We start from the raw sequence: 14,877 nt of genomic DNA, 5'->3' as shown, positions 1-14,877 counted from the left end.
GCACTTACACCTAACCCATGATGGATGCAAGAGATTTTTTGAAAAAGGACATAACTTCGGCTACATGCCCACAATGCTCCCATGGCACTGCACTCCCACAAACTGTTCTCTGGCCAACCACTTGTAACCTAGAACTACACTTCCCTTTAAGACAGTCAAAATGTGTGAGAATGCTCATCTGCTTCGCTCTAAGGGAATGGAGCCACACAATGTGAACTGATTCACAAACACTACAGTAAACACCTAGTGGTCAGGCAACGCTTATCAGGGGGAAAGGGGAGGGGGTATAGGGGGGACATGTCAGGGGAAGCCTCTGGAACTCCCTCAGCCTGGCACAAACTCTCACCTCTATGTAAGATTACATGCGGTAGAGTCAGCATCAGCAGTGCCCGTCCCTCCCAGTGCCTGATTAACCAATAGGCTGAAGCCTAGGGCATCAGGACTGGGGGGGCGAGGCAGACCTTGCAGATGACAGCTGAAGAATTCAATAAGGTATTATTTTATTCCATGATTGTTATCTATCACCCGTCCTGATGTACTGTGGGGGTAAAGTTCTTAAGGTGACTGCCAGATGGCTGTGCCAATGTAGCTTACTAGTGGAACCATTACTTTATGTACATTGTGCTACAGCGCCAGTGAGACTGGCACTAGTCTCCTTCACATGCCACAAGCATTAGATCCTACATGCCAGTTGTATAACCTTTGTTACATGCACATGGGCAGTATGAATGGCGAGTCCCTGAGTCCTCATACACGTGAGTTTATGAACACTACAAGCGGAGCTACATGTGCATTAGCCTTGGGCACCTTGAACTTTTAATCAGGCCCTGGTCCCTCCCAGTCCTCTCCTTCCCACCAGCCTGTCACACACATAAGCTCCACATTAGGGGATTGTATGGCATAATGTTTGTGCCATCATTTTGATTGGAGGCACAACTATGTGGAACACAATACATTTGGGGCACAGTAGTGTAGCATGTTATATATTGGGGGCATACATGTGAGGAATATGTATTGGAGACACTGATGTATAGCATAATTATGAATTGGGCATACAGCAATGTGGAATATACTGTAATGAATTGGCTGCAATGTTCTGAGACACATAATGATTTGGGGGCTATGCTGTACAGCATGTAAATTGGGGCATTCCTATATATCATATTATTAATGTGGGATACTGCTGTATGGTATATTATAAGAGGGACTACGTGTGGCATATTAAGAATTGGAGGGAGCACAGGTGGTGGGTGAAATGCTGCTTAGTGTGCCCCTATATATTATGCACCGGCCCTGCTGATGACTCAGAAAAAGCAGCTGCTGTACACCACTGATTGTTAGAGAGTTGGTTGGAGTTATTGGCAACAGCCAACAAGTTGCATATGTATTTCCCGCTTGGTCATTCAGTCTCCATTCTTCCTCCCCTGACTGCACACAAAAGGCCCATGCAGTCTTTATAACTGTTAGATCCCCAGAATGGGTGTTCTCTTGCCCGTACAGTACATATCAAACTACTGTAGTCCTTTACAGGTAACTACATATATATAATGTGTATATATTTTATGTCATTTATATAAACACAAAAATCCAACCTTTTTAAGTTTATTATAATGTACATGGTAAAACCATGTATTTATACCACATGAATTGCATCATGGTGTATACAGATGCTATACTCCCCAGAATCAGGCCTTTATCTGCACAATGGACAACAACCAACCAAGTACCTGTGGAACACAGGGAATACCTGTGGAAGTCTGCAGCAATAAAAAAAGGGTGATTGCCAACCTCACATAGGGCCAGATGCACTAAGCTTCAAAAGTGCTAAAATGAAGAGTGATAAACAACCAGCCAATCAGCTCCTACCTGACATTTTTCAAACACAGACTGTGACATGGCTGGTTGTTTATCACTCTCCATTTTATCACTTTTGTAGCTTAGTGCATCTGGTCCATATGGGGCCGAATTTTTCCCTTGCTGGGACGCTCACTGCATGATTGACTGGGAAGGCGCCAGGGATTGCAGGCGTTCCCCTGCCTGCTCGAGGCAGGCGGATGACATCACATGATTCGGGGCTACATTTCTGCTGCAAACAGAGAAGTCATTTGATGGTAAACAACCATCTAATGATTTCTCCTCTGTGCAGGTGCATGTGAGTGGATCTGTAAACACACACATCTGCTCACAGCGTAGCGAGGGGATCCGTCCAGTGGTGGGGAGGTCCTGCGTTCCCGGGGAAGCATTAACCTCCTTGCTAGGCTCTGAATATACGCAGCATAGCAAGCAGGTCTGAATCAGGCCCTATAAGAAAGAACAAAGCTCTGACATAAACCAAATTAATATTAATGTGAAAACCTGTATGGGAAAACCAATGTGCAAACAATGTTAGGCTATATTAAAATTAAATTCAAAGTTGTATTGCATTTGCATCAGTATTCCTAAAGAGGTTATAACATTTATATTTCTTTACTTTATGCCACTTTATTCGATGCCAACTCCATGCACAATGACGAACAATGCACGTAACCAATGCCGGTTGGAAATGCATTCAAATTTGTTATGCATTTTGCATGTTGACGGCATGGTGAAACACGGGTACAAAATAAAAGTATTATATAATAGTGACAGGTGTTTGAATATATTTGTATGGGGCTGTAGGAACTGCTCCGAGACTTCCCACACTATCTAACTGATTTCCCTATGCCTGTTCCTAACATTGCTGATTTGCATGAGTTGAAGCGCCATGCCCATCTGCTCTGGCATGTCACGGGATGACTTACAGACATATGCCACTGATCGGTATGACTGCATTTAGGATACAATATAGGAATACACAACACTTTGATAGATATACTGTATGTCATAAACAGAAGTCCTGAGCCTAAACTCAGAGGACTAAACGGAAAACTGTAGAGATTCACCTATTTTCAAGTTAATATGGGTAATAGAATGTAGTTGTATTAAGAATGAAAAGCAGGTACCATCCCAACATCTATCTGAGATCTGTTTGTGTGTCTCAGATAAGAAACATACTCATGGTCCAGGACACCGTTTGCCAGGGGACCCTGGAACTGCTGAAGCTGCAAGATGCTCTCAAAATTATCCACGCGCTGGTCAGAATTCTCCATGTGAGCAGGCAAATGACAGTTCAGAAAACACACCATGTGACCAAACAGGGATAATCGGATACTGACGCCACCCTTGTTACCCTGTAAAAGTAAGGAAGCATAAACACAAATTGGAAATAAAAAGTAAAGCACATTCACTAGCTTTTTAAATGTCTCCCTTGAGGTATCCCAAAGGTACAGGACACAGGGTGTGATGCCCAATTAAAAGCATACCCTCCCTGTTTTCTAGTGTACAATAAGGGCTGAACCGAGGCACAGCTATAATTATGCAATTCATTGTAAAGAGTGTCATCAAATCCCAGGACTGCCCATTTCGCTGGGAAAGCGAGAGGCTGATCTACCCTCCTGGGCATGTGAGAGAGCTATATGAAATGCAGGAGTCTCCCAGAGAACAGGCGTGTATGATGTCAAGATTAGTGGAACACTTATGTACAGTCTACTAGCACTTATGTACAGTCTACTAGTGTAAGGAGTTCTCATGGAGGAGAGTACATTTACTGACCCAGTATCCTCCCAGGCCCGTCCTTGTGCAGTCAGTCTGAACATCACGCAGGAACGGGAGGTGAAAGTACTTGGCAAATACTAGCAGCAGACAACCTTGCATCCTGACAGAGCTGACCTGGAACACATGGGAATAAATCAGCAGATAGAGGAAAGTTTCTAACATGGAAATGTTCAGTGGAAAACTTCACAAGAAAGCAAAGCACATCTTACACAGATCAATGTGACAGCTGCATAGAGAAAACTAAACATCATGTCACCATGTGAAATACAATGTAAAGCATGTTTTGGATACAACGGTGTTTTGTATAACATGATTGTTAAATTAGGCTCTCAAGAAAACACACACACACACACACACAACTGACAGATGTTATTGTTATTTCACTTAGAATGCCAGGGCTGTTAGTGCCTAACCCTACTGTTGGCTTTCTGCAGAAATGTCGACATTTTACATGTTGATACTGTGAACTTGTTTAAATCATAACTGTCAGATTGTGTTTGTTGACGTGGGGCATCCTGAATGTCTAATGCATGAAAGGAAATCAACAGCAAATCTCAGTGAAATAATTGAATATGAAATGACCACAAAAATTCATTCAATGACATATCTAGTACAATTCTCACCAGCACGTAGCTGAAGGGACTCAAGACATCCATGAACATCTCACTCCACTGATCTGAAAACAAAGCATCCTTCAGACGCTTATTGATCATGGAATTTACCTCCTGTAACCTGTAGAGAAAGAGCAAGGGCAGGGTAAAGTCATGGACTAATGGCCCCCATATACTAGACTGACTTATCCTAAGGACGAGTCGGACCCGTTTTCCCTTGAGGGCCCCTTGGCAGTTCCCAGAGAGGGCTCACTTACGATTTGGCAATTGATGTGCCATTATTACATGCGATAAAGGTGAATAAATAAAAAAAACATAAAAAAGAATGGGCGGCTGCTGATTCTTTTGTATTGGAGTTTTCAAATCTCCTGTCCGCCACACGTCACAGCCGGGATGCAGAGTGAGGGGAGCCCCTCTCCTGCCCGGCGCTTTCTGCTCTGTAGATAGGTATGTGCCAGCGGTGCCACCCATGGATCGGATGCTATACATTGCAGATGCTAAAAAGCACCTGTGATGTGCCGCTGACGGCTGCACATACAAACTCATCTTATGTGCAGCCCATCAGACCTCTGACTCTGATCCGATGTGCATGGGATTTAGGCCAATTTCATCCGATTTCTCGGCCCGATCCGCCGGAAATGGGTGAAATCTGGCCCAAATCGCATAGTGTATGGGGGTCTTCAGCTTTCAGAGGGTACAACCAAAAAAGGCAATATGCCCACACTTTCTGTCATTATTCATTATAAGAGTGAAAAGGATTGGTGGATAAATAGTCATCTTACCCAATAACAAACATATCAGTCTTGCCATCTCCAGCATTAAGGCAGAGCAGGGAAGTGAGATCTGTAGGAGGCACAGAACAGCCGACATTCCATGTAATCACATAGATCCTGCAGAAGGACACAGCAGATACTAGCGGTAATATCAAAGTAGATCACTTTTTAAAATGATAGGGCGTGCACACATTCCACCCACCCCACTTAGGACAGATGCACAGGAATGGAGAGTGGAAAAGGCTGATTTAGACCTCATGGCACCCCAGGCAAGGTACGGATTGGTGCCTTCCTCCCTGTAACATTTCATAGCACTAGATTTTTGCTGCTGATTGCAGGTGACATTGAGAGTACTTGCACAGTCTACCGATAAATGCTCAGCTGCGTGAACATCGACATTGCATACAAATCTAAATCAGGATTTAGGTGTTTTGGAAGCAAGCTTAATACCTGTGTCACATGTGAACTGACTGCCCACATACAGTGAATGAAACCATTTTGTGTGTCCAAGCATTTTTTATCCTATTAAAGAACATTAAAGGGATCTTGGTAGTGTGAGCAGGTCCACTTGAGGTCATAATGTCACATAATATTTTGAAGGGCCAGGATATCTTTATGGGGCCCCTCAGCACCTGCTGGGCACTAGGGAGGGAACCAGGTTCCCTTGGTGAACAATCCGCCTGTGGTCAGTGGCAGCAGCACAGAGCTGGTCTGTATGAGTAACAACAAAAAAAAATGATTGAGAACTCAGCCTCTGTTATGGCCAGAATGTTACTTTGGGGTATATTCAATGCCGGGGGCGAGCTGTGAAAGCGAGCATTGTTCCCTGCTTGCTGTCACAGCTTGCCCTGTCAGTATTCAACTGATCCCCCTGCATACGCCGATTCACCCTCGCTACATATTTGGAGCAAGGGGGGGAATTGGCAGCTGCTGAAACAGCGAGACTTGTGGATAAATGCAGTGGACTCCCTGCATTAGCCTTGAGGAATCCTCGCTGTCCTCTGATAGGACAGAATGTAGAATAGGGTGAGCGGCCGACGAGGGGGTTAAACAGCGAGGATTGCTTGTTTTCTGTGAACCTCGCCATTTAACCCCCTCGCCGGCCGCATTGAATACGGGCCTATGTCTTTTATTCAGCAGGTCACATCATGACGTGAGCATAAATGCTTCTGTGTTTGTGTACTTTGTATAACAAGAGACAAAATATGTTGTGTCTATCTTTCTGTCATATGCTAAATAATTAAGCACAGTGATATCAAACATAAGTCTATCAATACTAAAAACAAACTGAGAACAAAAGTGACAAACAATTAACACAGAGGGTGACATTTAATAGGAATCAGGTTTTTTTTTGCAATTTTACGCATTTTTTTCGAAGATCATAAATTTTATAGGATGCAAATTGCGAGGGAAAAAAAAATCGCACTTTTCGCTGCAAATTCACACATTCTGACCTGTTGATTTTTAGTCACACTTCAATTCGCATCCAGATGTTTTGCCATTATAAAGTATAGAACTCACAAATTTAATGGGATGCGATTTTTGGTAAACGTTACTAAAAATCGCAAACAGACCAGGTTCTGTCAGGCGAATTTGACAGAACCATGCACAGATCATTGCCCACGGACGCCGGAGACAGCACCGGGCTTCAGCCCTGGACAGGTGACCAGCCACGGTGCTCATGGTACGGCCGGGGGACCTTATGTAAAGATGTCCCCCAGCTGTGGCATGACACCGCGGGCTGTTGGAGCCTGGTGCTGGTTCCAAAATACGGGGATCCCCAGTTTTTTTGTCCCCCGTATTTTTGGAACCAGGACTGGTCCAAGAGTGCGGCGCTAGTTTCACAAATACGGGGGGGACCCCTACGCTTTTTGTCCCCCGTATTTTTGGAACCAGGTCCGGCTAATGAGCCTGGGGCTGGATATGCTCAGGAGGTGGGACCCCACGCCATTTTTTTCATTTTTTAAACACAAAATCGCACATTTTCATGACTAAAATAGCACAATATTGCACTTTTTTTTTGCCGCAATTTCTCATCTCATTAAATATATGAATTCAGGCAAAAAAAATTATTGATTTTAAAAAGTGCAATATGGTGCGATTTTGGAAAATGCAATAAAATCGCATCCTATTAAATGTCACCCAAAATATATATATAAAATACCAAGCAATTGAAACCACAAAATATCAACACACTCCCAACAAGACACTAAGGGCCTTATTCTGGTTCATTCTTTCTGACAAAATCCTTCTTACAGGTAGATGGGCAAAACCATGTGCACTGCAGGTGGGGCAGGTGTTACTTGTGCAGAGAGAATTAGATTTGGGTGGGGTTTTACTTCAAAGTGAGCTCTATATTGCAGTGTAAAAATAAAGCAGTCAGTATTTTCCCTGCACAGAAACAAAATTACTCACCCAAATCTAATTCTCTCTGCACATGTTACATCTGCCCCCCCTGCAGTGCACATGGTTTTGTCCATCTAAGAAGGATTTTGTCAGAAAGAATGAACCAAAATAAGGCCCTAAATTATTAATGGGGTTATCAATACAAACAATCAATCACACTCACAGCATGTCATGGAGCAAATGTGAGATCCAATTTTCTAGCACTAGCAAGTACAGGACAGGAATGCACGATTCCTACAGGATCCAGAGCAAAGTTAGTGTTGGAAAAATATTTAAGAAAACCTAAAGAGAAGGTTCCACATCAAAACCAAGAAACCAAATACAGGTCAGACATTTGTTTAACGAAACTGGCAGCATTTTCTCTTGTGAGGACCCAAAATATGGGGGTATGGATCCTTGGGTAGACATCAACTAGGTTGACAAGAATTAGGTCGACAGCACTAGAATTTCGGCACAGTCGCCAGTGAAACTGCGTACCCTCGCATGGCTCGCCATGCTTCGGTCACATGGCATAGTGGATGGTAGGGCATGAAATACCGCCTGTCGGCACATGTCGGCTCAAAAAAAAAAGTGAAAAGCCAAATGTCGATCTTCAGTCATGTTGACCTAATGGTGTCGACCTAATGCTTGTAGACCTAATGACCATATCCCAAATGTGGATCTGGCTTTTCCCCAGTTCAGGGGGTTATTCAGACCTGATCGCTAGGCTACTGATTTGCAGAGCCCTGCGGTCATTTAGCCACCGTCCAAACAGAGTGAAATCCTGCCCTGTGCAAGGCTGCGAAAGGTGGCTGTAAGCTGAACTTCGGGGGGTGATGACTGATATTGAAGTCATTGAGGAAGGGTAAGCAAGTATGTTGCAAATCCATCTGAAACTCAGTCAACATCGAATGATTTTACCAGTGTGTGCAGTGTGTGTGTAACCCAGAACCTACTCGGCCGGAGTGATAGAGACAGGCAGATCAAGGCCGGAGTGGTCGTCACATGCCTTCTCTGAAAATGCCTGGGCACGCCTGCCTTTTTCCCTGACACGCCCACAAAATGCCAGGTGTCCACCACCAAATGCCGGCTTCCTGTCAATCAACTTGTGAATGGCTGGCGATTAAAAAAAGGGTACTTGTTTCCTAGCACGGCCACACCGATTTACATCGGGGTGGTCGTGTCAGAAAAATCGGGTCGATCGCATCGCATGCGATTTGGTCGCATGCGATGCGATCGACGCGACCGACCGATTTTCGACCCGATTTTTTCATTGAATGAAATGTAAATCGGGTCCCTGGGACCCGATTTTACATTGGATTCAATGTAAAATATTCCCAACCCTCCCAAATTTAACGGCGTAAACCACCACCCCACGATAGACGCCAACCCGAAGCGTGGCGAGCGCAGCGAGCCCGCGAGGGGCGGCGGTGCGCGTCCTCCGACCTTTTCATTCCCCTACTATCCATGTCGGTGTGGAGTTGAGAATAGAATAGTGTGGCGAGCGCAGCGAGCCACCGAGCCCGAAGCGTGGCGAGCGCAGCGAGCCCCGCGAGGGGACGCGTATACCTGTGAAGTTATACGCGTCCCCTCGCCACGCTTCGGGCTCGGTGGCTCGCTGCGCTCGCCACACTATTCTATTCTCAACTCCACGCCGACGTGGATAGTAGGGGAATGAAAAGGTCGTAGGACGTGCACCGCCGCCCCTCGCGGGCTCGCTGCGCTCGCCACGCTTCGGGTTGGCGTCTATCGTGGGGTGACGACGGGGACATCTATAATGTGAAATGGGTCATATTGGCCCATTTCACATTTTTCACATTTTTTCACAATTTCAATGTTAAAAAATATTTTAACATTGAAGCCTATGGAAAAATCGGGGGCATCGCGTCGGGACCAATGTTAATGGTCCCGACCGACGCGATGCCCCCGATATTTTACCTTTCCCGACACGATTTCAATGTTAAAATATTTTTTAACATTGAAACCTATGTAAAAATCGGGGGCATCGCGTCGGTCGCGTCGGGACCAATGTTAATGGTCCCGACCGACGCGATGCCCCCGATATTGTGTCCTAGCCGGCAAAATGGACCTGATTTCAAAGGAAATCGGGTCCATCGTATGGATCGTGTACCTTAACTTAAAGGTACACGATCCATAAGATTGTGGCCGTGCTAGGAAACAAGTACCAAAAAAAGTTGCAGGATTTTATCACAGGATGGCCTCAACATGCACACTACTATTTTTTTGAAGTGATCCTTCCCTTATTTGAGGATAACAATTATCCTGGCCCTGAGAGCCTACTCGGAAAAAGAGCTCCTAACCGCAATTTTTCACAGACCTTAAATAGCCGCATTTTTGCAGTTGCCATAACTGAAATTCCCCCAATATCTCATAAGGGAAAAAAAATAGAGAATGCAGACCTATTTCAAAATGTTAAAAGAGGAGGGTAAAACACACAAAAGATACTAGTAAAACAGCACCGTCAACAAGTAGCCACTGAAACCGTTCCAGAGATGCTCTTTTCTATCAGCAAGCAAAAATGCTAAGTCAGGTTTATAAAGAAAAAATATAAATCAATTCTTATTGAAAGAGCTTAAGAGCGATCCAATAAACTAAATAGGATGGAATATTAGAGTCGTCAGCCAAGAAAAATCTGCAAGGTAATAATAAGGAATATGCATTTGCAACAAAATAGAATACTGCAGCACATTCATCCATATCAGTGTTACATTAAACGTAGCATCGCCTCCAAGACATCACATTCCACAACTGGAAACATTTGGGAAAATAAGAAGGCTGAAAAATTCTAACCACATTCCATATCTCCTTCAAAAGGGCTCTAAATACAAGCTGCTAACAATAAAAGTCCAGATGTATGAGCTATATCTACAAACAGTGCTCTCTAGGGATATAGGAGGGTATTCTGGTTATTCCCATTCGCAAGGACGACTCGCTCGCAGGGGCCTGAGATCCATTTTGCAGGGCAGGGGGAACCTCCCACATCTTTTGATGGTCGCCAACCATCGAAAGATGTGGAAGGTGCACGCATATGTAAGGTTGCTCTGAGCAACCTTACATATGCGTGCATGCTGGGGAGGAAATGTGATGATCCGGTGATGTCAGCTGCCTGCCCCCCACCCGCATCACAGTTCATTAGCATGAGAACACCCAGCGTTGTCATGGGAATGCCCATGAAATCCTGGCCGTTCCCATATGGTAATGGGGCTGCCCGGTGCCCCACGCCTGCTGTGTTTGGTGCCTGCATATGGGCAACATCCCATCTTCAATAAAACGCCCATCTTAGTAAATTTACCCCTAATGGTGTGTACATGCTATGTGAGTCCCGATGCGATCAGATCGCATCAGGACTCGCATAGCACGGCATGCATGGAGTGGCACAATTTAGACTATATAGTACAGATCTGCACTATATAGTCTTGGCTTCCCTCTCTATCTGGCTGCCGATTTGCGCTCGAACGGGAGTGCGCATCGGGCTCGCAAGCCCTAAAAAAGCATGCGATATGGCTTCCGATGTTGACTATATCGTCAGTGAGACATCATCCACAGTACATTGTAGGATACTAACTGTAGTTTTCCATATAACAAATAAACAACACATTAGATATTAAATATTTAGAAAATATATGGAGGATTTTATAGCATACGATCTTGCCATCATTCATTTGAATGTAATAATATTGTACCATATTGCAGAAGCTGAAGAAGGTATAACCACATAAACCAGTGGTTCCCAAACTTTTTTGAATCACGGCACCCCCGAGTATCAGAATTTTTTTCACGGCACCCTTAGGGATAAAGTTTTTCATTGATAAAAACAGAAAAAAGATATGAAATTAAGTCAATTTTGTTTATATCTCATCCTCAGTGTCTGTAATGTGGTAATGGACAGAATTTACTTCTGTTTGTCCACATTTTGACAATTACATTGGTCATAAATAATTTTTCCATGGACCAACAATCACCCCTGCATGTCCCCCAAGGCACCCCAGGGTGCCATGGCACATAGTTTGGGAACCACTGATCTAAACAATGGTGATTCACAGAAAAATGTGCCATTTGCACAGGGTTGCCGACATTAGGACAGCAAGCTCCAGGAACCACAGAAGCATGAGAGTGGGGTGTGGCCATTATGATTGCATCATTGTGACCACGCTGTGTATTGGAGGTATTTTATAGCAGAGATGATGACAATGATGTCATTTGTGCCATCTCACCGTGTGTACGGGGCTTTAGTTAGCAAAGCAAAAAAACATACATTCTGCTCTGCAGATGGGGCAGATATAACCAGTGCAGATAGAGTTATATTTGGGAGGAGTGTGTTCAAACTGAAATTTATATCGAAGTGGAAAGGCCCCAATACACTGGACCGATTCTGATGAATAGAGCCATCAAATTGGGTCAGTTTGATGTCCCTTCAGGTCCGATGTGCGGTTCCGTGCACATCGGACCTTAGTCGGTGGTTGGACCTGCTGGCCATCTGACCAACAGACCTCCCTCCCGGTGATGGGATAGGTGGGAGCATGGTTGCATGCAAACCATCACAATAAAAGCTCCCGGGTGGCTTGCGGGCTATCGGCTGGTCATACACTGCTGCAAGACATTGTGTATGGCCACCTTTAAAATACAGCTGTAGAACATCTGTGGCTACATGCAAAAGCAGCCAGTATTTACCCTACAGATGAACAATATGAGTATATTTGCTCCCCTTGCAAAGCAACATGGTTTGCTCCAGGCACAAAATTACTTGCGTTTGTTTTATTTTGCTTTACTGAATCTTGCCTAATATCTCCCTTCGCACTTCCCTTTTCTACTTCAATTTGCATGTAGTAAATGCTGCTGTACGAGGAGATGGCCTCTACAGCACTTGTCAGTTACAAAATAAAGGATTTTTTTTACCAACCAGTACATGTGATGTGTAGTACGAGTCGTACCCGATATATAAACTTGCATGAATTCTGCTGTAATGAGTAACATCAGCTAAGTGGGTGTTGCATTGAGTAATAATGAACATATGGGAACTAGACTTCAGGCACAAGTTTATTTAACCATAACAGTGATTGCGCATTTTAACTTGTTTTTTATTTTTGCTGTTCACATTAAAATCTGAAGCCTGACGCACTACAGATTTGAAAGCACATGGAGGGTGGTGACTGTAGAAGCAGCACACAGGATGGGCCCAATTCAGGCCCTGAACATTATAGAAAGACTGTGCATGCGCAAGGTACACTGTGCGCTTTTGCGGGGTCCCCTTGCGAGTGTACCATGCGACAGCTAGCCTTCTCTGGCTGCTCACAAGGTGATTGACAGACACCGGGCATTTGGGGGCTTAACGCAGTAGTTTTCCGGGAGTGTCCCGGATAACACAGGCGTTCCCCAGCCATTGGGAGGGAGGGCCGCTGACATCAGTAGCAGCTTCCTTCTACTCACAGCCTTCGCAACGCTGGGGGAAATCATTCCATGGTGAGTGTATTTAACCATGTGCATTTGCAGCTGTGCACAGGGGCAGGGGGAGGGAGCTTGGTGGTAAGGCGTTTACCTGCTTGCTGGGCTATGAATACTCGCCTGCCCAGCGAGCAGCTCTGAATCGTGTCGGATATCCAGATAAATGGTTCTATAGAAGATTTAACCCTTTGAGTGGCAACATTGCTGTGAGAGGTGCATAATATCCACTAAAAACGCCAGGGCCGTAGTCGGGGAATATAAATCACTTAAGTTATTGCCGGCAAATGATCTGAAGTCAATTAATTGAAGTTTAGTTAAATATTGCACACCCCCAAAACAAAACATTTGCTGTGAGGCGTTGGCACTCTCAAGGGGTTAAGGCATTCTACATCTTTATACAAAACGTGTAGATCTGATAGGCTGATATCATGCAGCTAACTTGTGTCATCCCATTATTATGGAGAATGTTAAAATGCTCTTTGCCATTATTAAACCACGGGGTGCCCTTCAATATCTCAGTGTGAAGATAAACAAAGCATATATGGAATAATGCATGAAGGGCAGCACACAGCATATGGTATCTGTCTGTAAATATGGATAGTTACTACTGGCACAAAATGAAGATGCTGAACACATAAGAGGTGGCACTTGCTAACACAGCCACAGCGAGTAGAATTACATACGGTGTATCTTACATGGCACTTTGTTTATGCTGGCTGCTGCACTAACTTGCAAAGCCAGTTGTTATAAAGGATTCGGTACGGAATCCCGGGTTCAAAATCCCGACTTTGGAATTACGACCGCCGAAATCCCGACAAGGGAGGATGCAGCGGACCCGGTGCCTCGCTATGCTCAGCACGCTAATTTATTCTCCCTCTATGGGTGTCGTGGACACCCACGGAGGGAGAAAGTTTCAGGATTTCAGCGTCACCCATGGGTGATTTCATACCCCCACTATCCAACTACACATGGAGTTGATTTTATATAGTGTGGCGAGCGCAGCGAGACACCAAGCCCAAAGCGTGGCGAGCGCAGCAAGCTCCGCACGGGGACGCGGATTACTTTACATGTATTCTGCGTCCGCTCGCCACGCTTCGGGCTCGGTGGCTCGCTGCGCTCGCCACACTATATAAGATCAACTCCATGCGTAGTTGGATAGTGGGGGTATGAAATCATCCATGGGTGACTATACAATTAAAAATCGGGTCTTTACAATGAAAAATCGCATCGCATGAATTGTATGCCACTATATTGCATGCAATGCCATGCGATGAAAAAAATCAGGCTCCCAGATATTACATAAGTACCCCTTTCGAAAACCTCAACCTTATTTGATCCTTAGTTATTTGTAAGTAAATTCATGGGTCTATCTCAAACATGTTAAAATTGTTCTACTGACTCACCTCAACCACGGCTGGCATGAAGCTATTCCACCTATCCACTATACTTTCTGTTGGATGCGGGCATTTGGTCTACAGCATGATGGTCGACAGTGATTAGGTCGACATTGGACATGGGTCTAGGTCAACATGTGAAAAGGTCGACATGGTTCTAGGTCAAAAGGTCATTAGTTCGACAGTCAAAAGGTTGACTTGGGGTTTTTCACTGTTTTTTGAGCTGACATGTGCCGGCAGGTGGTATATCATGCCCTACCATCCACTAGGGCATGGTGGGAGAATAAAGTAGTGTGCCGAGTGCAGCGAGGCACCGTGCCTGATGCGGTGCACTTGAAACTGTGTCCATGTCGACTGTGTTGACATTCAGGTAAAAAAAAAATTGTGAAAAACTCCATGTCAACCTTTTGACTGTCGACCTAGACACTGTCAAACGAATGACCTGTCGAATTAACGACCTGTCAACCTAATGACCTTTCGACCTAGAACCAGGTTGACCTTTTCTGAAGTTGACCTAGACCCATGTTGACCTAATGACTGTTGACCATCATGCTGTAGACCAAATGATCCCAACCCTCTCTGTGAAGTGTTTTTTCCTAAAATTTCCTGTGAACCTTC

At 44.7% G+C, this 14,877-nt stretch overlaps 1 protein-coding gene across 2 annotated transcripts in view; it reads right to left on the bottom strand.

The window, feature by feature from the left end:
* Positions 1-14,877, bottom strand: part of INPP5J (inositol polyphosphate-5-phosphatase J) — a 35,710-nt gene that overhangs the window by 14,889 nt on the left and 5,944 nt on the right. For both annotated transcript variants that reach the window (XM_083145304.1, XM_083145303.1), the window contains exons 3-6: positions 5,027-5,134; positions 4,257-4,365; positions 3,631-3,747; positions 3,034-3,209 (exon numbers count right to left, since the gene is read on the bottom strand). In XM_083145304.1, coding sequence (XP_083001430.1) covers positions 3,034-3,209; positions 3,631-3,747; positions 4,257-4,365; positions 5,027-5,134 — 510 coding nt within the window. The remainder of the gene's footprint in view (positions 1-3,033; positions 3,210-3,630; positions 3,748-4,256; positions 4,366-5,026; positions 5,135-14,877) is intronic.

The sequence above is a fragment of the Crinia signifera genome, chromosome 1 (genome assembly GCF_055691185.1).
Source record: "Crinia signifera chromosome 1, ASM5569118v1, whole genome shotgun sequence".
In the NCBI taxonomy this organism is placed as follows: domain Eukaryota; kingdom Metazoa; phylum Chordata; class Amphibia; order Anura; family Myobatrachidae; genus Crinia; species Crinia signifera.
This window is presented reverse-complemented; position numbering and strand designations above follow the sequence as displayed.